The sequence below is a fragment of the Micromys minutus genome, assembly GCF_963924665.1.
Source record: "Micromys minutus genome assembly, chromosome: 10".
NCBI lineage: Eukaryota > Metazoa > Chordata > Mammalia > Rodentia > Muridae > Micromys > Micromys minutus.
The window spans coordinates 28684250-28705645 of record NC_137979.1 but is presented as its reverse complement, the minus strand read 5'-3'; the positions used below and the strand labels follow the sequence as shown (position 1 = coordinate 28705645).

The following is a 21396-nucleotide window of genomic DNA, read 5'->3' as shown; positions in this document are numbered from 1 at the left end:
AATCAAAGCACTTGGGAGGCAGAGGCAGCTGGACTTCTGTGAGTTTGAAGCCAGCCTGGTCTGTATAGTAAGTTCCAGCACAGCCAGGGCTACATACATAATGACTGACTCTCTCTAATGACTGACTCTCTCTCTGTGACACACACAGAAGGTGGGCAATGACATACACATGGCCCTGTCAACTGCTTAAGACAGCTAACACAGCCTCTTATAAAAAATGATGTGGCAAAGGCACTTGGGAGACTGAGGCAGGTGGATCTCTGGGACTTTGAGGCTATCCTGGTCAACAGAGTGAGTTCCAGGACAGAGTGAATTCCAGGACAGCCAAAACTGTTACAAAGAGAAACTGTGTGTGTGTGTGTGTGTGTGTGTGTGTGTGTGTGCGCGCGCGCGCGCGTGTGCATGTGCTGGCCTCTGGGAGTAGTATGGGCAAAATCTCCAGGTTTGGAATGGAGCCAGAAGCTACTAAGCTCTAAAACCAGGGCTGTGAACTTGCAAATAAGATGGGAATAAATGGTGATGATTTCCCGGTTTCCCAGGGAAAGACAAGGCACCCACCTGGACTGACAGAGTCGGGAAGGGAGGACAAAGGAAAAGGAAAGAGGGGCTGAAAGTCAGAGGCCGCTGGATGGAAGCCAAGCCCAGCCAGACCATGAGTTTCCCCAAGTTTCCCAACTTCCTGGCTGCCATCCAAGGGTGCCTTTGGTGGCAGCAATGACCTCGGAACTTAGGAACCACAGGTTCTTGCCAGCACCACCTCACTTTTCAAATGGGGAAACTGAGGCCAGAAGAGTCAGCCCCTTTCCTAGGTTTCAGTGTCAATAGTCTGTCTGCTTTGCTTTTGCTGTTTTTCCCACTGAGCCTGCATTCCAACTGGGGCAGTGGGAAGGCCCCAAAGGCAGAACTTGGTCCATTGTCAGGTATGCCCCTCAGCTCGAAGGTTTAGAGAGGATATAGCCCAGAGGAAGATGAAAGCAGTTGAGGTAGCTTCAAGTAACAGGCGGGGACAAATTAGCATAGTCTGGTCTGACATGTGTTGCTATATAAGAGGCTATGAAGTGTTCCAAGTTCTGAGGAAATGAAAGGGGAACAGAAGGGATTAAGGTTAGATTTAAGAGAGCACTTTCTCCCAGGGATGATAATGTGACCAAGCCTGTCTGTGAACTCATCCCCTGTCCCTCCCATCCCTGAGCCTTTTGGGAATCCATTTTCGATTCCCACACAGCCTGCTTGATGGGCGGGAAGCAAATGAGGTGGCTGACTTTAAAAAGTCCTCACTTCAGGTAGGCACTCCTGTTCCTAGATGGGCCTCCTGGGCTCTTTGCTGAAAGTGAAGACTGCCGCATTCCGGCTCTGGGGCCCTGGGGGGAGAACAGCAGTCATGGCATCTCTTGCAACACGCTCCCTGCCAAATTGATTCAAATTGGCTTGGATATGAACATATGATTAAAGGAGCTGTGCGATTCATTTATCAGGAGAGATTAAAGAGCGGCATCTGCGCAGCCTAGCTGGGGGACAATTAAGGAGCAAATCGCTAAGTGTCTGTGCCACCAGGCACGGGGGTTGGGGGGATGGGGGAAGGACAACTGGGATAATCTGCCAAGAGGACTCGAGGACAAAGGGAACAGTTTGGGGGGTCACTGCCTGCTGCTGATGTGTCAGGGCACTACAGGGAAGTCCCCTGGGGCTTTGGTCCCTGGCCTCTTACTCTGGAGCCAGAGCAACCCTACAGGCTGGGACTTAGTGGGGAGGATTGAACCGGGACACAGGGTGGCTATGACACAGGCACAGGACACAGAGCCAGTGGCTTTGTTTTGTGGGATCACAAGCATTTTGGGGATAAGAGGTGCTGTGGGTGTTTAGGAGCTTGGAGAGTTCTCTAGGTGTAACTCCAAGAGAAGACAGGCTTTGGTGGCCCTATGGGCTCCAGGAGTGGGAACCAAGGGAAAGAAGCACTGCCCTCATAACCTGGAGCCATGGAGGGTTTTGTGGAAACTGGGGGAAGCATTGGTCTTGGGGGGGGGGAGCAACTCTGGCTTTCTCAAGCAGCGTGTGGCATGAGCATTGTTTATCCCTCTGTCTGGGGACCGTCCTGTAAGTTCTTTCCCACGTAGCAATATCTACCCATGGAATCATTTTCCTTGAAGCCCTTAGCCCCAAACACCATTTTGAGGACCCTTCAGTCTCCCTCCCCACAAAGGTATTCACTCTCCTTCCATAGCTCCTTCTCTGCCCTTCTGCGGTGGTCCTTGCTCCTATCCCTGGAGGGCAGGCACTGAGATTTCTCCTCCTGGGACGGAAGCTGATACACACCAGCAGATGAGGCATACGCTCTGAGTGTACAATTCCTCACTGGGATACTGGGATATCCCTAATCTGAAAGGGCTCCATTCCCAGCACCAGGACTATGCCTAGGCAGCTACAGCTAATGAGAGCTGCTGTCACCTCAGACTGGGTGTGTCAGTTTACACCTATAATCTGAGGGTTAGGGAGGCTGAGGCAGGAGAAGTGTGGATTGGAGGTCAGCCTGGGCTACACAATAAGACTCTGTTTCAACAAATACAACTTCCCTTTCATCACCTTTTCTCTTTGTTGGAGGGCAGGCACCTTTGTTCTAGAAGGATCCATTTCATAGATCTCCCCAGATTGTTTTGGTAGTGACTTTTCCCTCTCTTGATTTCACCAGAACCTTTCCCACCCACCTCCTCAGACCATTTAAAGCCTGTGGGAAATATATCCAGTCATGGATAACATTCAGATGAGGAGGAGGGAGAGGAGGAGGGTAGGGGAGGTCTTTGGTTCCTTCCCCATCTGCATGAGATGTCCTGTAACTTTTGCAAGGCCACAAAGCGTGGCCAGCATGTAACGCAGGCAGAGGCTGAGCAGGCACTGAAGGCAGTGTTCCCAGCTTACTCAAGTTTTCTGTGTCCAAAGAAGGCTGAGGGACGGAGAATATGCTGCCAAGTTTTGATCAGAGGTGTCTAAAGTTTTGAGAAGGGTTTGGGAACAGAGTGTAACATGAGCAACGCCTCAACACAAACGTGGGGGCTCTGTCTTCCTTAGCCAGTCTCCTCACCTACTATCTCCAGTGACTTGCTGGGGCCTGGGAGTGACACAGGCCTGGCTTGAGAAGAGGCCACACAGACCAAGGTGGTTCTTCCATGTTCCCATCAGAATCCCACCTCTGGGGGCTGGAGAGATGGGCTCAGTGGTTAAAAGCACTGACTGCTGCTCTTCCAAAGATACTGAGTTCAATTCCCAGCAACCACATGGTGGCTCACAATCATCTGTGATGGGATCCTATGTCTTCTATTCTGAAGAGAGCGACATTGTATTCATATACATAAAATAAAGAATCCTAAAAAAAAAAAAAAAAAAAAAAAAAAAAAAAAAAAAAGAAAGAAAAAAGAAAGAAAGAAAGAAAGAAAAAGAATCCCACCACTGCACCTACCCCAGGACCACCCTGGATTCCCCCTGGGCCTGCAAGGACAGGCAGGGAAACATATGGCCCGGAAGGAAGGGACCTTTTATTGTCTTACATCAGTCAGGTCCACAGGGAGAGCACAGCCCAATGAGTACAAAGCAACTGCAGAAGGGAAGGGGATGGCAAAAGGGTCCAGCACCAGGTACTGCCTTCGGGCCCCCAAATCCAGTAGAATGGTCAGGGTGACCTTTATGGTAGGTGGCTGAGATGTCCTGACCACTTGTTGCTATGTCTGGGGTAAGTGTGTGGGAAGGGGGTTATGGGCAAAAGAAAGATGACAGAGGGTCTGATAAACAGACCAAAACATCTACCTTCCACTGTGCCCACCACAAGTCCTCAGCACTCGATGAGCAGCTGGCTGTAATGCGGTCAGAGGAAGGCAGTGCTGGCCATGGATGGGTGCAGGTGGGAGAGATCAGCTCTTAAATAATTGCTCATTGCACTTAATACTCCAACAAGGCTTGCTCGGTCCAAGCCAGAAGCACCTAGCTGCCATCCTCCCCATCCTGCCTCCCGAGATCCAGGGCCCCGGCTCTGCTCACCAGTGTCCCCTGGCAGCAAGCTGCATGGGAAAGGGCCTCTGGAGACAGCAGGGAGATTCCCAAGGCATCCCACAGGGCCCAGCTGCAACTGCAGCCCCTCCCACTCTCAGGGATGCAGCTGCAAGGAGGTCTGGGTATTTAAATTAAACAGTAAAAAGACAGCAGGCACTGAGAAGAGAAAGCCCCAGCAGAGGGAAGGCATTGCAACTCCCTCCTGACTCTTTCCCATGGGCCCAGCAACTTCCAGTGGTCCAGCAGGTAACCTGTCTACCATCCCTGAGCAGGAGGCTGAGATGGAGGTCCTCTACCAGCTCCATGAAGTGCCAGGCCACCTGACATGGTCCATGGTGGCCCTGGGTGGGAGCTAAGAGCATGGCATTCTGAGGCAAGGGTGGAAGCTCTCTTGGCAGAGACTCTGCTTCCCCCGCCTCTTCCACGTGAAGCTATCAGACACCCACAGCCTGGAAAGTCCCCCTGACAGAAAGCCGAGGTGTTTTCCATGCAGATCGGCAGTCAAGTGGGGGCGGTGGTGCCCCTCTATTTCCTGGGAGAGGCTGTGGGGTGGGAGGGCTGTGAGTCACTCCCCAGGCTACGAGTTGGTCTCTGTCAGCTTGGCCTCTGTGTCACTGTCATTCAGATAGTTGTGGGAGAACCGGGGTCTGGAGATGCTGTCCACAGGAGTCTGGAGATGCTGTCCACAGAATTGTGCTCATCATCCGATGGGTCGGGGGCAAGGGACTTCCAGTGACTGGTTGGGCTGCAGGGAGAGAGGAACAGGGTCAGGGCCAAAGGACACTTCTACTCTGGGCCACCAAGCTCTGTTCAAGTACTTCCAAACCCAAATGCTTCCGGGTTAGAAGGAGCACACAGTTTGTGGTTGGTAAGCTTTTAGGACTATTATGATAGGAAGGCTGGTGGCAGTAAGAACCAGGCATCCATGAGCTTAAGAAGCATGTACCTGGCTCCTTCCCCTGAGAAGCTTGGACTAAATTATGAGAGAGGAACCATGGGATTTGGAGTTTTCAGCTCCCTTGCTCAGATACAAGCAGTCTACAGACCACATGGATGAAGTTTTGAGGCAGGCGACTACTGGCAGGATCCCTGGTCTGAACTATTTCCCCCATTTAGGGTTTCCCTGGACCTGGAAGACTTCTGTCCTTGACCATGGCATCCTCTACAGGAAAAGGAATGGAGACTTAGGACAGAGGCCGGCAATTTTTGAGAATGGGCCAATGGGAATGACCCTTAACTCCTTGGAATCTTCATCAGGCCCCTGGCTCTGGAAGGCTGTACCTCCAAAGATAGGAAGAAGCATCATCCCCTGGAGGGAGAAGGATTTTGACATCCAACAGAGCAGACAGGACTGCATCTTCTGGCTTCATCCACACTCATTCCTTCCCAGAGCTTCTGAGCCTTCTCCTGTCCCCACTGTCCCTGAGCATGTGCAGTATAGTCTAATGTCACTGGAGAAGACACAGCCCAACATAGCTTCACCTCTTCTGGTGCCCTGGCCCCAGCTTTGTCCCTGGAGCCCTGTGCTCCAAGAGACGAGGGATACAGGTCCTGATAACCTTCTACTTGGACAAGGAGAGTGTCTGCAGTTGCTAGGTTTACTATATTCTGAACTAGAAACTCCAGGGCGGCCAGTTATTTACTGGTACTGTTTTACTGAGGAGACAGTGTTTTAGATTTCCCTGGAAGTAGCAGTGGCGGTGCAGAAGTGAAGGTTTCACCAAGAGTCCTCCTGTAGTCCTTGGATGGCCCTTTGCAGGTCACCTATCAGATATATCAGATGTTTACACCATTACTCATAACGGTAGCAACATTACAGTTACGAAACAGCAATGAAATAATGTTATGTTTGGCATCACCACAGCATGAGAAACTGTTCTCAAGGGTCACAGCATTAGGAAGGCTGAGAACTACCATCTTGGACTCACTGTTCTGTCTTGGTCTTCCCAGTAACGTATGATGAAAAAGCTGTCCCAGTGGGAAGAAGCATCTTGCCCAAGATCACAGCCAAGACCTAAACCTGAAGTGAACTGCAGCCTTAGGGCATTCTTGCCACCAGATTAGACAAGAAGAAAACAAGACCAAACCTAACATCTCCTGCTGGCTGGAGGGAGCAACTGGGGTAGAGACAGGTCTCTGTGTTCCTGGCAGAAAGGAAGAGCCTGGGAAAATATATGTTCAATTATGCAAAATGGCTCAGTCTGGTTAACAGTTATTGTATTCCTCATGAATGAATTACCATTTTTAAAAGAATCAGAATAGCACAAAACACACTTAATAGAAACTAGACTGAACATAAATGAGTCTTATTCTGATGGGCCAGAAGCACTTAAGGCAACACAGAATCTCCGCGCCAAAATTATAAAGCTCAATACTGTGTAACAGGAAAAAAAAGTGGAGGTCACTGTAGCACTCGGGTTGTTTCCATCCTGAATTAGTGGGAGCTACCTGGCTCTTTTTTCTTAACATGGAATTTCTATACACCCTGTGCTACAGGTTTGCTTTCCAGCTAAGGAATGCCTGGCTTTGAGGAAAGACAGTGGGGTTATTCTGTGAGCAGAGGGCATGAGCAGGTGCCAGGGCAGAGATCCAGATGTGAATGAGGCACAGCCCTGTGTGGCCAGTTGCTTCCATCCTACATCTCTCTTCACAGGTGGGTCTCCAGACTCTATTCCCACATCCCAGACACCCAGACAAACAGCAGTCAGGTTGCTCTAAAGACACCTTGAAGAAGCAGAGGCAACCAAGCATGGGGCAAACTCTGCTCTTCCCAGAGCTGAGGAGCCACAAGATCCCTTGCAATCTTTCTTGAGCTCTCTCTGGCCAGTCTCCATATCTGCTTGTATTGCCACCATCATCAGTAGGCCAATAGCAGGCACCTCCCTGTCCCCAGAACAAGAGTCAGGGCTGGCAAGTGGAACATTTTAACTAAACTGTTTAAAAAGCTTTCCTTCCCCACAGGCCCGGTGTCTCATGCTCCGTGCTGTCACAAACAATTTGGTACACAAGCTAATTCCTGCTGGGGAAGCCCAGGGTAACAACACTTTATTTTGTGCTTTGGAATTCTTCACTGGTCCTTAACCCACCTTCTGTTTTTGCATGGTACCCCTTGTTGCCCATCCCCCACACTTCATGGTAGGTGGCCAGGTTCTAGTTGGAGATCACTCTACCATTACTAACTCTAAGCCTCACAGTGGCACAGTACAGCGTTTCAGGACCAGTTGGCTCTTTCCGTAGACAAAAGCAACTGTTGTGGGTGGGAGGGGACTGCAGAAACGGGGCTTTCTGTCTTTGTCACTGTGAAATATGACCGGGCACTAGAGGGATTCAGTCAGCTAGCTACCAGGCAGTCTGGGATTGCCCAGCAAGGCAATTGCTTCCTTCTGGGAAGAGGTACAGAGGGGCCTGGCCTTCTTTGTGTTTAGACCTCCCCTTCTGCCCACCAACTGACTTCTTGATCTAGAATGCAGGGCCTTTAGCAAGGCTAAGCCTTAAGGAGGCTAAAATCATTGACCAAATATTTTCACTCCTATCTTTCCTCCGGATGGAACTAACAAAGGCCACAGACACTCTCTGCTCTCCCTGAAACCGCATGGGAAAAGCAACAGAGCTGAAACCAAGGAGTGGTCTAGCTTGGGCCTGCGCTGCCTTACGCCAGCCAGGTCTGGATCCAAGCTCCATCTCCACACCCCACTTCTCAATCACTTACTCCCCCAACCCCCCAGTTCCAAATAGACAAAGGCAACTCCCCCTTTCACCAGATGCCCTAAGGCACAGCATGCAACAGGTGTGTTAGTTCACTCGGCTGGGAAACAAATGTGGTACCCCAGGTGGCTGCAGTATGGGGTTGTGCCTCCCAGGAAGCAGCAAGCATGACCCATGCTGAAAATGCTTCCCACCATCTCACAGCAGGGGATTCAAAATGTCACCACCCACCAGGGAAACTGGCAACAATGGAATTCCAATGATTCAGGCTCTGCCTCTCTCTCAGTTGAAGGTGTGGGCACAAGGGCCTGACTGCTACATCTTGTCCCCACCGGGAGAAGAGCTGGAGGAGGCAGGAGAGCGGGGAGGGGGCTGTCACTCAGCAACTGCTAATTTCTATTCATTAGAACTTTACAAGATGAGCAGAGCTGAGGTGACGCCCATGGGTGGGCTGAGTGTGAGTGGGAGGGCTGGGGAGGCGTCAGGTATCTCCTGGGTCTACTGTAGGGTGCGGCAAGGTGTAGGCTGCAGCCCCAGATCCACGCTGGGGGTGGGGGGGGAGCAGAGAGCAAAGTGCCTCGTCAGAGTTCACAGCCAAGGTATCTCATCAGCTAGGATCCTTTTCTGGGTCCATCCTGTTGCATGAAAGCTCTGACATGGGTGTCGGTGACACCTACGCGTCACCTACATGCTCTGCATGTGGCCTTATGGAAAGGCAGTTAAGGGTAAAGGTGTAAAACAGACCACATTAGCTCCTGGCAACCTTACTTCCAAGTTGTATATCTTGATCTCTCTGAACCCTAACTTTTTATGACGCAAAGCTGATCAGACCTTTGTTAGGAAGTTACAGGAAAGACTAGTTCCAAAAAAACGTAGCCCAGGAGGCTCAAGGTGAGGTTGGAGCTCTAATCCAACATCAGCAAATTCCGCTGAGTGGGCTCAGAGCTCATGTAGTATCCAGGAGGCTGAGGCCAAGAGGCTGTAGGGGGAGCCTGAGGTGGTTGGAAAGGCAGGGAACACGGTTAGTTCACAAAGAATGCAACACGCCATGCTTCACTCTACGCCTGACGGCACCTACTGCGCTAGTCACTCTCTGGTCGGTACAGGTACCGCATCATCAGGCTGTCGACCTCTTTCTTTCGCTGCTTCTCTTCCTTCTTTGACCGTCTTGGAGTTTGCCCCATTTCCTCCATGTCTGCAGCTGGGCCCTTTTTCACACTGGAGCGGCTATGGCCTGAGACCGTGGAGCCACTGGATGAGGATGAAGAGTCAGACTCTGTCTCTGTTTTCTTTCTTCTTGATTTGGATTTCTTCTTGCTCTTCCGAGAGCGCCCCTTCCTCCGCCGCCGCTTGTGCTCTGAGGAACCTTCCGAACTTGAAGAGCTGGGGCTGGAGCTGGGGCTGGAGCTGGGGCTGCTCCGTTTGCTCCTATGCTTGCTCCGGCTTTTACGGCCACTGCGCGAAGACACATCTGCTGCAGAGGCAGAGCGGCGGATGCTGGTGCCCCTCTCGGGGTACTCCAGCTGCGCACCCCGGGCACTCTGGATGCTCTTCCGGTCATCATCCTCAGAGTCAGGCTCCTGTCTGCTCCGCTGGAACGGCACAGGTTTGTAGCTCAAGACCTCATTAATGGCGGCCTCCAGGTCTGGATCTAGGTAGGAGTGGCGGCTGACAGGTCGGACGCTGGAACCCTCAGTGACCAAGGCTGAGGTTGAGGAAGAGCCCCGTGGCTGGGGTGGCACAGACAGGCTCCGGGCCAGTGATGGATGGCTGAACTGTGAGTGTGCCTCACTCAGGGCCACACTGGCTCCATCATCCCACTCATCCAGGCAGCTCTGGCCGAGGGAGAGCCTGGAGTCAGGGCTCTCCCGACCCAGGCCTGAGGCCCGGTTCCAGGAAGGGCTTACAGTAGTCCTTGACAAGCTGTCGAGCCTGGATGTGCTACGGCGGGAACTGGGTGAGCCTGACAGTGAGAAGCTCAGCGAGGAGCGAGCCCTATCTTCCCCAGAGCCACGCGTAGCTGAGGAGGCCCTGCTGACCGGAGCAGAGACTGTTGAGGCTCGGTCAAAGTCTGAGCCCCAGCGCTTCTCCAGACCCCGGCCAGTGCGGCTCCCATACGCGGAGAAGATGGAGCTACAATCATCCAGCTCCTCGCACCTCCTGCCCTGGGCCTGGTCAGGTTCCTCCCTGGGGCCCACACGGGCCTTCCTAGGCGGCCTTTCAGGAGAGGAGGCACGCTCACTCAGGGTGGTGAGGAGCGAGTCCTGGTCTCCAGTGCCCCCGATGGAATCCTTCAGGGTGAGTCTCTTGCGGTAGCTGAGGGAGCTGAGTACAGAGGAGGGCCTCTCCTCTGGTCCCTTGCCCTCCTTAGGGAGGCTGTTGAGAGCCGTCCTGAGTGGGAAAGAAGGCCCAGGAGAAGAGACCCAGAGTGAATGAATGACAGGAGAAAGGGGAGGGGAGAAGAGGAGGAAGAGAAGGAGAACAAGGAGGAGGAGGAGCAGGAGAGAGAGAGAGAGAAAGAGAGAGAGAGAGAGAGAGAGAGAGAGAGAGAGAGAGAGAGAGAGAGGAGAGACATTAACAAAAATAAAGACACAGGGGGAGGGAGGAAGGAGGAGAAACCAGCACAGCCCTGGCAAAGCAGTGGCAAGAGCATCCAAGGAAATGAAGCAAAATAATTTGCGTCAGTGAAAATAGCTTCATGGAGAATGTCATGTAAATTAGACTATTGTTCTATTTCATCACTTTTCCCCCTCTAAAACGTTTAGTTCAATTTATTTCATTGTCAACTACCTGGAGCCTTGTGCCACACTGTGGTGAACGGCAGTGGGGCGGAGACACACCATTATCTGCAATAACAAAATGTTGTTTGGTCGAATAAATTAAACCAATTACAGGGGGCCCGCTGGGTACCAGTGGTGAGGAGGTGGAGTTGGGGGAAGGGGTCTGGGTGTGGTTGGAAAAGGAGAGAGATCACTTTTTCTCTTCAGCCTGCCTACTGTCTCTGGAGAGATGGGGAAGGCAGCAAGGAACTCTGTGTGGGAGGGGGGGCAGGGAATAGGCCAGTGATGGATCCCAAGTGGGAGCCCTGGCTGTCTGTGTGATCAGGTTATGATTGGCCAGAAAATAGGGGCCCACCCCTCCCCCATTAGCAGGCATGCCTGAGGGGTGAGCGATGAAAAGCACAGAGGAAGGAGAGAAGAGAAGGAAGGAAGAGCAGCCACTCTGGGAAGTAATGTGCTGCTGCTCTAGGGAGTGTAGAGAGGCAAAGCTGACCAGGGTTGCCTAGGGTCCCCTGTGCCCCAAGCAAGTCTTGATTTCAAAGGTACCAACAGTTAAATGTTTGCTGACCCAGTAGGTGGGATGAAGTTAAGCCTACACACAAGCCCACACCCAGACACAGGACATTACCTGACTAGGCAGCTGTTCTGTGTACTTTCCACAGGCCAGAAGAGTGTATGTGGCCTGAGGGGTTGTGCCATCGGTGTCGTGATACTGTCCACCCGTGACTGGTGGCTGAGATGACCTCTTCACCCTGCTTGAGGCCAAGTGCTCACCTGGAACTCTTTAAGCTGCCATCATCAGAAGGTGCCTTAGAAGGTCCCTTGTTCTTTGACAGCCAGGACTTGACCCCGTCGACCCGGTCCTCCAGCTCTGAGTCCACATCTGAATCCCCCTCACTGTTGGGGTAAGGAGCATAAAAGTAGGCAAGGCCAGGCAGGTGAGGATCACCTGCTGTCCAGGATGGAGAGCAAGAAGGGGGCAGGGAGCATGTTGGGCGGGGATGGAGTGCAGGTGGCATGCACATCAGTGAGCCATGGAGAACAGAAAGGTTAGAGTGAGCACATCACCCACAAGGTACCCAGCCCTTCACTCACACCACACTGAGTGGCAGTCGCTAAGAAGATCCTAGGGATTATGGGGGCACCACCCCTCCATCCCAGGTATGAGTGACCAACCAGATGAGGATAGCAATTCTAGCCTAATGGCTCTCGGTTAAAAAGAAGTCTTAGAGGCTGACAAGATGATTCAACACACAATAGCACTTGCCACGAAGCACACCATCCTGAGTTCAATCCCTAGAAACCATATGATGTTCTCTAACTTCCACACATGCGCTGTAGCATACTCATATGTACCCACATACATATGTCCACATACACAAACACCTGTGTACATGTGTGTCTATGTGTGTACATGCCTCAGACCGTGGCTACAGCTACCCCCATTTTCTGTCTAGAAAAGCTGGGTTGCTAGACATAGGACAGAAAACAGGAGTATCACATGACCTCAGGTTAACTTGAACCTGAAGGTCTCTTTGGCTGCCAGCAACACAAACTTAAGAACAAAGCACCAGCCACATCCACCTTGTGGTATCCCTGGCTCTTAGAAATAGGAAGGAAGAGAAGAGAGGTCTTTCTGGGGCCTGGTGATGCCTTCAGGGTTCAGACAGCTGCAGGAAGCCCAGGGGCCCTGAAAGTCTCAAAGCAAGGTTCTAACTCTCCAGGTCTCCTCATCCCTCTCTCAGGCAGCCTCCACTTCCTGTTCCCCACTGCTACTGCTAGATAGGACCTGCAAGAAAGCCTCAAAGACTCTAATTCTGAGGCTAGAGTCATGGTGACCCCCTCATGAGGCAGAGGGGGCATGAAGATGGTTTCTGAGTGCAAATGCTTTACAAATTCTGCAAAATGTCTGCTCCCTAAATTCCCCTGCTGTGGATAGATTTCTCCTTGATGTAAATTTCCTTTCATCTGTGTCAACAAGAACAGCCCTGGTCCTGAATTATATACTTGAATAAATAGCCACACAGGCACACACATGTATACCCAGGCATGCTCAAGCGTGTGTGCATACACAGTGCACACACAAAAACACACATAGTTCTAGGGACCACGAGAGAGCCATGCACATGCGGAAGGGGAACAAAGAGGCATATTTTATGAGCTTCCATCAAATACAGAATTATAACAGAGACAAGCCCTGCTGATGCCCCGGGTAAACAGGAGTTTAGCAGGCAGCCCCCAAACCACTAATGCAAGCTCTGTGCCCATTCGAGCCTGGCAGATTTACTGTGGTGCATGGGTCCCGTGGAACGCCAATACCACCTGATTTATACACCCGTGCAAAAAACCTCCCTCTGTAGCTTCAGAACCTGTAATTTATCACCGCCGTTCATAACCATATTGATTGGCTTTAGAAAGGAGGTGCTGTATGCATCGCAAAATCTATGTCTACATGTTAAAAGTGTTTCTGTATAAATCTCCCTTAATACCGCACTGTTTACTGCTTTCATTAAGGTTATGGCAATAACAACTGTATCTCTAAGTAAATCGAAACATTATTTTTTTGCCCGCCTTAGCATGCTCGCTCGATAACCTGGAGCTGCTGAGGATGGAGCCTCTCTGCTATCAGAACCTGCTTATAACTGCACGTTCTCATGCACCTGCTTTGAGCACATGCTGGGGTGTATGCGTGTGTGAGTGTGTGCATGTGTGTTGAGTCTGTGTGTCCACTTATGCTTTAGAATATGATCTTCAATGTACATTTTATCAGCCCTCAGAGTTCCTTCTGCCTAAGAATGGCAGATGGAACACACTAGGGACAGACTGAGGCCCAGAATATGAATTTCTTTCTTTACATTCAGAGAAGTCAGTGGTCTGAGAAGCTACCATGCCTACCCTCACCTTCCACTTAGTTGCAAGAATCCAGACAATGTTCAGGTTCTCTTCCTTAAATAATCAGACCCGTAAACAAACTCCAGGGGCAGGCAGGCTCAGGGGGCAGTTGAAATTTTAAATGGTCGGAATTAAACCTCGAGTCAAATACAATTTATGTCCAGGCTCATGTGCTATTAGTTAACTGGGAGCCGAATCACTGGGGAACAAACAAACGGAGACAGAACGGCAGGGGATATTAATTGTGTGTGACAACCGGGCTCCAGCGGCCCTCTATCACTGTTACACACTATTACATTTATCATTAGCTCTCCCGGAGTCCTTTGCACAGCCGCCAGCCCGTCCTGGCCAGGGGAGGAGGCCTGCCAGGCAGGAAATTCAGTGCCATGCTGAAAAAACAACTTTCAAAAGTTGACAAAGGATCAGCAAATCTGCCTGAAGGCCTGAACATCCGCACCACTTTCTAGCTCCCCCAACCAGAAAGAGGGAGCAGAGATGGGCAGATGTCCTAGGTCTCCTATCACCTGACAGACATACCAACACAGATGTGTGCCCCCCACTGCCTGAGGTGCCCCCAGGGAACAAAGTAAACACAACCCGCTGTTTCCTCCCCCTGCCAGGGCAGAGCGGCCTGAATGCTTTCTCTCCAAAGGAGCAGCTGTGAGATGCCCTCTCTTCAGCCCAGGAAGGTAACAGACCTTAAACACAAAACAGATCCATCTCTTTCAAGGCAGCTTGGGTTCGAGAGCCCAAGGGTGAAGACAGATGTAGCCTGACCACTACACCCCCAGAGAGACAGGCCAGGGCGGTGACCACACTTGGTTCCCAGAGAGGAGAGGCTGGAATTTAGGCAATAAAGCCTCATCTGGGCTACCTGGGCTATCAGGGGTCAGTCTGGCCTTCTAGGAACACACTTCACTGCCAGCCAGTCCTTCCACCCCAGCCTAGGGACGGTCAGCAATGTTAGCATGATAGACCAGCCAGAAGAGTGTGAGGAGGCTGTGTCTGCATGCAGCATGCAGCAGGGGCCCCTGGCAAGAAGCCCTGTGTTAGGGATGGTTAGACACCCATGGGGGGAGGCAAAGAGCACGTGGCTCCGGTCCTCACAGTTTATTCTTTCTTTTCTGATATTTTGTCACCATATCCTGCAAACTGGAAACAAAAAGAAAATGGTGGGCAAAGGGGCCACAAGAAGCAGACAGGGAAATCAATGAACATCCTGGGGAGTAAGTATCCTCAGCCACGGCTCCTCTTCCTTCAGTAAATGGTATCTCTGGTTGGCTGAGAGCAGGTACAAGTGAGCGACAGAATCCTCAGAAACCAGGCCTGATTCACTGCCAGCACTCATCCCAAAGGCCCGGCCCGGCCCTGCCCTGCCCTCGGCATGGGAAGAGACCTGACCCTGAGGATCAATCTATGTCCTAGCCCCACCCCCACACTGCTGGTCCTGTGGATTTGTGGCTTTCTCTTCAGTCGAGGACTACAAATCTCTCTTGTTCTTCAAAACCATTCCCTGGGTGGGTTTTATGTGAGGAAATCTCTAGCACAAGTAACAAGGCACCACAGCCCTTAAATCTCTGCTCTCCCTAGAGTAGTGCAGACGCCAACGGAAATGCAGCTAAACGGGGAGATAACTCATGGGGAACAGGCAACACCAGAGCCTGGTGGAAACACTTCCCACCCCCAACATCCTCAGCGTCCCCCCACCTGGGCCTAGCACTGGGAAGGTGACATAATAGCTCGGACTCTGCTCTTACCTGTTGATAAGGTCCTCATTCTCGTCGCTCTCCATCTCATCCTCAATGGCAGCTTGCAAGTCCCCAATGCGTTTGAACGCCAGCTTGAGGTCAGCTTGCAGGCTTTGGTTAGCGGCTTCCAGACTCTCCAGGTCCATCTCCTAGGAGGGGGAGGTCTAGTGTACAGGAAGGCCACATTGTCCCCTAGCATCTCAAAGGAGCCTGCAGCAGGTCACTCCCTGGCAGGCAGGAGCCATCCTGGTGCTCCTCTAAGCCTCCAAAGGGCTACTAGGCTGGGTAGCAGGGTTTGGCTTCACCTCATGGGGCCCCCCTTGACTTTCTTGTCCATGGTAAGGTAAGTGTATACTTAACAGGACTTGGGGACTGAAATGAGCCCACACAGCCCAGGGTGGGATGGGCGTGTTCTTAGCAGGCCTCCAGCTTGGGACCAATGAGGGGCAGGAAATTACCAGTTCATGCTTCTTGCGACTAGCCTCGGCTTCCTTCCTGGCAAGCTCGCTCATCTCCTCCTTGGTGTCACGAAGCTGTCGCTGGAGTCTCTTGTTCTGCTCCTTTTCGCGGTTCTCAGCTGCAGCCCGCTGGTCCCGTTCCTCAGTCAGCTTCTCCATGTTTTCTTTGAGCCGACTGGCCAGGCTCTGGGTGAGCCGGTTGAGAAGAAAGACCAGGAGGTAGTTTGTCAGCCAGGACTGTTATAGCAGGGTCTGGTCCAAGAAATCTGGCCAAGCTCTTGCCCCACTACTCAGCTATGGCTAAGGGATGCTAGAGGTTTACTGACTTTTAACCCACCCCCAACCCCATCCCTTTTGTGTCTTCCTGTGTGTGTGCACATGAACATAGACCAGAAGTCAACCTGTATTATTCCTTAGGTAGCATCTGTCTTGTCCTTTGAGACATGGTCTCTCATTGAGACCTAGAGCTCACCAATTAGGCTGTCTGTCTGGTCTAGTAAACCTTGTGATCCTCTTGCCTGTCTCTGCTCCCCAGTGCTGGGATTATAAGCAAGCAGCACTGCATCTGGCTTTTCACATAAATGCTGAGCAAATGCAGGTCTACCACGCAGGGCTAGCACTTGGCCAACTGATGTGACTCCCTAGCCCCTGAGCCTCGCTGTCCATGGGAGGGGGGAGATGACACCTGCATCTCTGCAGTGGTCTTTAGGGGAGGTAATCTGGACCAGGAAAGGCTGTAGGGACTGCTACTGCAGAGACCCTGGTGGCTCTGAGCAGAGGCATGGCATATGAGCGTCCCCATGGTCATCTGGGCTTTTTCAGAGATGCTGAACTCAGAAGCTCCCAGAGCTACAGCCGGTCTTCAGAGGTAACTGGTTCTGATTAAAAGATCCAGACAGAGCTAGTTCTCTCAGCCTCGTGAATCTGTCTCCTTCAGAAGCATGAACGTGCTTTCCTTGGCGGCAGCAGGATGCTAAGCAGGAAATGATTTGGAGGAGTGGTAGAGTGTGAGGGAGGACCAAGTCGGTGTCCAGCGTCATCCCACTGGCTAAAGTGACAGCCCAGGCTACAGGGTCACTCGGGGCTGTCTGTATTTATCTCTCAGGAGTCCAAACCACAATATTGCCTTCTTGAGTAGAAGGGACTCTGAGAGAAAAGTAAGGTTGACAGGGGCAGGAAGCATAGCCTTCATCTACCACCATCTACCTCTTCCGGCCCCCAGCAGCTGCACAACCTCTATTATGGATGTGATGTGGGGCCTGAAATGTGACCACCTGCCCTAGGGCCCTGGGGGGTAGAAAAGAAGCTATAAAGCTCCCTCTTGTCCTCTTGGTTTCCAGGTGGGTGATGCCCTTGGCTGCCCACCTGTTCCCACCCCTCTCCTATCGCCTGCTCTGCTGACAGAGGGACTGCTGGAGGAAGGGGCAACAAAGATGCTCCCCATCCACCGCAATGAGCGTGTTCTCAGGCAGGCCTGATGTTGCTCGGACAGATGTCTAAGCTCAGAAGAAGAGCTTCAAGACAAGGCTACAGGTGAACTCTCAGAGACACCGTCCGGACGCCTCTCTCTTTCACACAGGGAGAGCTGGAACATGCTGGTTACAGGAAACCAGAAAAGGAAGGGGCTGGGGTAGAGTATGAAGTAGCCACTGTGGGGATGGAGGAATCAAGGAATGATGAAAAGAGGCCGACCAAAAGCAGGGCGTTAAGGAGAATGGCGGGGGAGGGGGTGAGGAGGGAGATGAAGTCATTGGAAGAGAGTCAGAAAGACCTAGGACAATAATAGAGGAAAAGAAAGACAAGCAGAGCTGGAAAGGGAGGCAAGAAGTGAGGGAAAAGGGGGATGTAAAGAGCAAGGGGGAGATGAGCGAGCCATGCGATGAGAACAGACTTCAACCCTCCTAGCAGTGGTGCGGTCCGCTGCATATTTATGACCCTACCAGAGAGTGAGTGAGGGGGACAGGAGGGGGAGCTCATGGCAGAGGAAAATATGAAGACGAAAAGCTAAGCCGCTCTGGTCCCTTGGCAGAAAGCAGGCACGGATACAGAATGTAAAATAGGCAGGCTCTGCGGGGCCCAGAGAGCAGGCCAGGCAGGCAGGAAGGGAGCTCCCACCCTGTCAGCTGGCCTGGCAGCTTGGCAGAGGACTCAGGAGTGACTGTCCCTGGCTCGCACAGCCCTTTGGAGCATGCGTGCCCCCAGCCACTAGGGCAGTTCTGCTTGGCTGCCAGGGAAGCATGTGAAGCTGAACCCACCTCCAGGCGCTTCACTTGGGTCTTTTCGAACTCCAAGCGTGTCTCCAGCTCCCTGATCTTCGCTTCCTGCCTGCTGACAAGGGACTTGTCCACCATGGACTGCTCCAGGAACTCCACCTGGCTCTGCAGAGCTTGTAGCTAGGGGTGGAAGGAGTGTGAGAAGAAAGGACTGAGTCCAGAATAAGTCTGGAAGGGGGAGGGGCAGCCACAAGTCTGGGATAGGCAACGTCACCATGGTGACTAGGAGGGTAAGAGGAGCTCCGCCCCAGTAGAGCCATGCCCCGCCTGCCCCTGCACTTGGCACTGATACTGCCTTTCTGAGAGGAAGAAGGATGTTATAGACCAGAGAGGGGACAAGGCAGCTGAAGCCAAAACATCTACCATGGTGATATGGCTGCGAGCCTAGCTCTTCCTGCCGGCTCACACTGCTCTGTGGCCCACGGGTGGTAGAGAAACACCCTCCATACAAGGAGAGCAAGGCTTCATGTCCAGGGATTCCTGAACTCTCACTCCCAGGGGAACCCAGGGTACCTACCTTCTCCTGTAGCTCTTGCTTCTCCTTGTTGGATTCTTCGAGCTGAGCTTGGAGATCATTCATCTGTGCCATGTCCCTGGAGGCCTGGGGAAGGAGAGAAAGAGTAGAGAAAGGGTCCCTCAGACAGAAATTCAGCCTTTCCCAATCAAGGGCCAGGACACCTAGACTATATCTCTCCAAAGAAGTGACTAGAGTCAGGTGTGGAGACAGAGGCAAAAGCAGGTGGGTCTCTATGGGTTCAAGGCTTGCCCAGTCTAAACAGTGAGTTCCAGGGTTACATATATCAAAGAAGGAGGAGGAGGAGGAGGAGGAGAAGAAGAATTATTCCTGGAAGGGTACCTGGGCCACGGCCGCCTTGTGCTTCTTCATCAGCTCGTTCATGTCCTCCTGATCCTCTTCCAGCCGGTTCTGAATCTCATTCTTCTCACGCTGAAGGCGACTCAGTTGCTCCTCCAGCTGGTCAGAGGCAAGAGTAGGTCAGAGGGCATCAGGCCTGTATCTGCAGGCCCTGGGCTGGCAAGTCCAAACCTGTCCCACCCATCCCACCTCTCCTAGCTGGGGAGATAGTGGGGTGGTGTGCTGGAGCGGGTTCCAGAACCAACGCAGCTACCTGGTGGGTTCTGGGCAGGGAGATAAAGGGCAGAGCTGTCTGTGTGGGACAGGCAGACCCTGAGGTAGGTGCTAACTGATAGCTGCTTTCTGGCAGTTCTTTCGAGGCCAATGAGAAGGTAGACATTCTGCCCATAACAAATGATCCACCATCCAGGTACATCAGCCTGACCAGCATGTCCTCTGCCCACGTCAACCCACAGGGAAGGAAGGACCTTTCAAGTTGGTGACACCCCCTGACATGGATTTTTTTTCTCCCTGGGGATGGTCCAGCTCTCCCAGCCTCGGGGGAGGGAAAGAGACAGGCACCAGCAGCTTCAGGAAATGAATGAATCTATTAGCCTGTAATTCCAAACCAAAATGACTGCGTTGGCTCCTCTGCCCCATCCGTCTTGTTACTGGGCTGTGGGGAGCTGGGGAAGCCTCCGCCAAGAAATTTATTAACTCGGATTTAAATAAAATGGTAATTTTATAACAGCCTTTTTTTTTTTTTAACAAAATTAAGGAATTTGGATTATTCACCTGAAACTGCTGAGGAGCACAAATGTCACAAGATGAATCGAGCCTGAACCTGTGAGATCTGCATCTCTCATCAGCAGGATGGGTAGCTAGGGGCCATGAGGCCAACAGCTAAACTCAGCCTCCTCCCCTGCCCTATTCCTGGCCTGAGGAGGTACGGGTGGCCACATCCCAGGAGCGAATACTCCGCCCGGATGGATGGATGGCCGTGGGAGAGGTGGGGAATTAAAAGGGAGGCATTAAATAAAGGCTCTAATTAGCTGTGCTTGGGCTTGTCAATGGGCTGGGCAGGGGGAGGGAAAGGAAGCCTAGCATCCCAGCCTCTTATCGGTGCTTCTGCTAATCTCGAGGTACCTGTTTACATCCCTCAGCCACATTAGCTGCCTTTATTTATGATTCCAGGGCCTGTGGCCAAGCTCCCACAGGCAGGTGGTTAAACAGGGAGATGTGCACCCTGGCTGCCTCCCTCTTTTCCCAGCCCTTCCTCCTATCAAGACTCTGCTCTGAGCTGGGGGGGTTGCAGAGACCTGGGGTGGGAGAGGAGGGTGCTACCCTGAAGACATCCCTGGCATGAAAAGGCCTGTATGGGGTGAAGATGGTTCAACTCTGCCTCAGTGCCCAGCCCTGCCCTGTATACGCTGCCCCTCACCGCGGTCTTGGCTTTGACGATGTCATCAATCTGCAGGTGCAGGTCTTCCATCTCCACCTCCATTGCTTTCCGGGCCTTTACAGCTGCTGCACAGGTGAATTCCGACTCTTCCAGCTGGACACAAGCCACCCCACCCAGGGGAGAAACATCAGCCATGCTCTGGGGCACAAGGGCTGTGCAGGGCACTGGCTCACAAGGGAAAAGGGGTTCAGGCACTCTCCCTGCCCTCCTCCCTTCTCCTTGCTCCTCCTCTTTCTTCTGAATGTCAGTCTAAGAGCCACCACTGTGCTGTGGTGCACACATATATACACTGTTCTCTCCTGCAGTAGGCATCAGCCCCATCCATACCACTCTAGGGCCTGGCAGCCATGCTGTAGGGCATACACAGACCCTAGGGAACCTGGCTGCTCTCTGCGTGGCTTGTCCAGCCATCTTAAGACTTAAGAACCAGCAAGCAGTAGAAAAGGTCCTGGCTACCACTGGAACCAGTGGATTAGACTGAGCAAGGTACCTGGTTCTTCAGCTGGGCAATCTCCCTCTTGCTGGGGGCATTGTTCTTTAAGTGGTCCAGCATGATCTGAGCATCTGCCAGCAGCGCTTTGGTGCGCTTCAGGTCTTTCCGTAGCCGTTTCTCTGATTCAAAGTCCCGCTGGTTCACCTGGGGGGACAGCATCCGGGAAGGTACTGAGCTCCACCATTGGACTTCCTTCAGTCCTTCCCAAGCTGACTGCTAACTTTATCCATCCTCACACTCTCCAAAATGAGAAAGGATGCTCTCCTGGGTATGACGGGATTGTGCTGCCTAGTGAGAAAGGTCTGGGCGGTGGATGATGCCCTCATCCACCCCACGGTATGGTACCTGCTGCAGAGCACCACACCATCCCCAGCTTTCTGTCCTCAAGAACACCAGTCTTGGGCCAGTGGGACAGGTAGCTGTGGGGGACCCTCACGTACCTGGTCACTGAGTGTGGAGAGTTTGCTCTCCAGCTCCCGTTTCTCCCGAAGCGCCTTCTGTTTGTCTTCATACTCCTCCTCGAGCTGTACTTCCATCTGTTTCAACTGCAGTCATGGGGACAGGGGCTCATTGTCCTTTTTGTGCATGGCCAATAGTCCCTGCCCACGCATGCTGAGCATCTCATCCCAGAACAATGGGGCAGGGATGAGTGTGGGTAACCTAACAAGGTACAGTTGCTGGATGGGGACAGCAG

The 21396-nt window shown here is 52.3% G+C and overlaps 1 protein-coding gene across 8 annotated transcripts in view; it reads right to left on the bottom strand.

Annotated features, from left to right (window-relative positions):
- Positions 1 to 3508: 3508 nt before the first annotated feature.
- Positions 3509 to 21396, bottom strand: part of MYO18A (myosin XVIIIA) — a 97591-nt gene continuing 79703 nt past the window's right edge. For 6 of the 8 annotated variants that reach the window (XM_080923952.1, XM_080923954.1, XM_080923955.1 and 3 more), the window contains 12 exons: positions 21143 to 21247; positions 20700 to 20846; positions 20189 to 20302; positions 18751 to 18867; positions 18412 to 18495; positions 17877 to 18014; positions 15622 to 15807; positions 15173 to 15312; positions 14523 to 14567; positions 11298 to 11420; positions 8822 to 10134; positions 4642 to 4783 (listed from right to left, as the gene is read on the bottom strand). In XM_080923952.1, coding sequence (XP_080780078.1) covers positions 8826 to 10134; positions 11298 to 11420; positions 14523 to 14567; positions 15173 to 15312; positions 15622 to 15807; positions 17877 to 18014; positions 18412 to 18495; positions 18751 to 18867; positions 20189 to 20302; positions 20700 to 20846; positions 21143 to 21247 — 2508 coding nt within the window. In that variant the 3' untranslated portion in view covers positions 4642 to 4783; positions 8822 to 8825. Of the gene's footprint in view, positions 4784 to 8817; positions 10135 to 11297; positions 11421 to 14522; positions 14568 to 15172; positions 15313 to 15621; positions 15808 to 17876; positions 18015 to 18411; positions 18496 to 18750; positions 18868 to 20188; positions 20303 to 20699; positions 20847 to 21142; positions 21248 to 21396 lie in introns of all 8 variants that reach the window. The other 2 variants (XM_080923953.1, XM_080923959.1) reach the window with 2 other exon arrangements.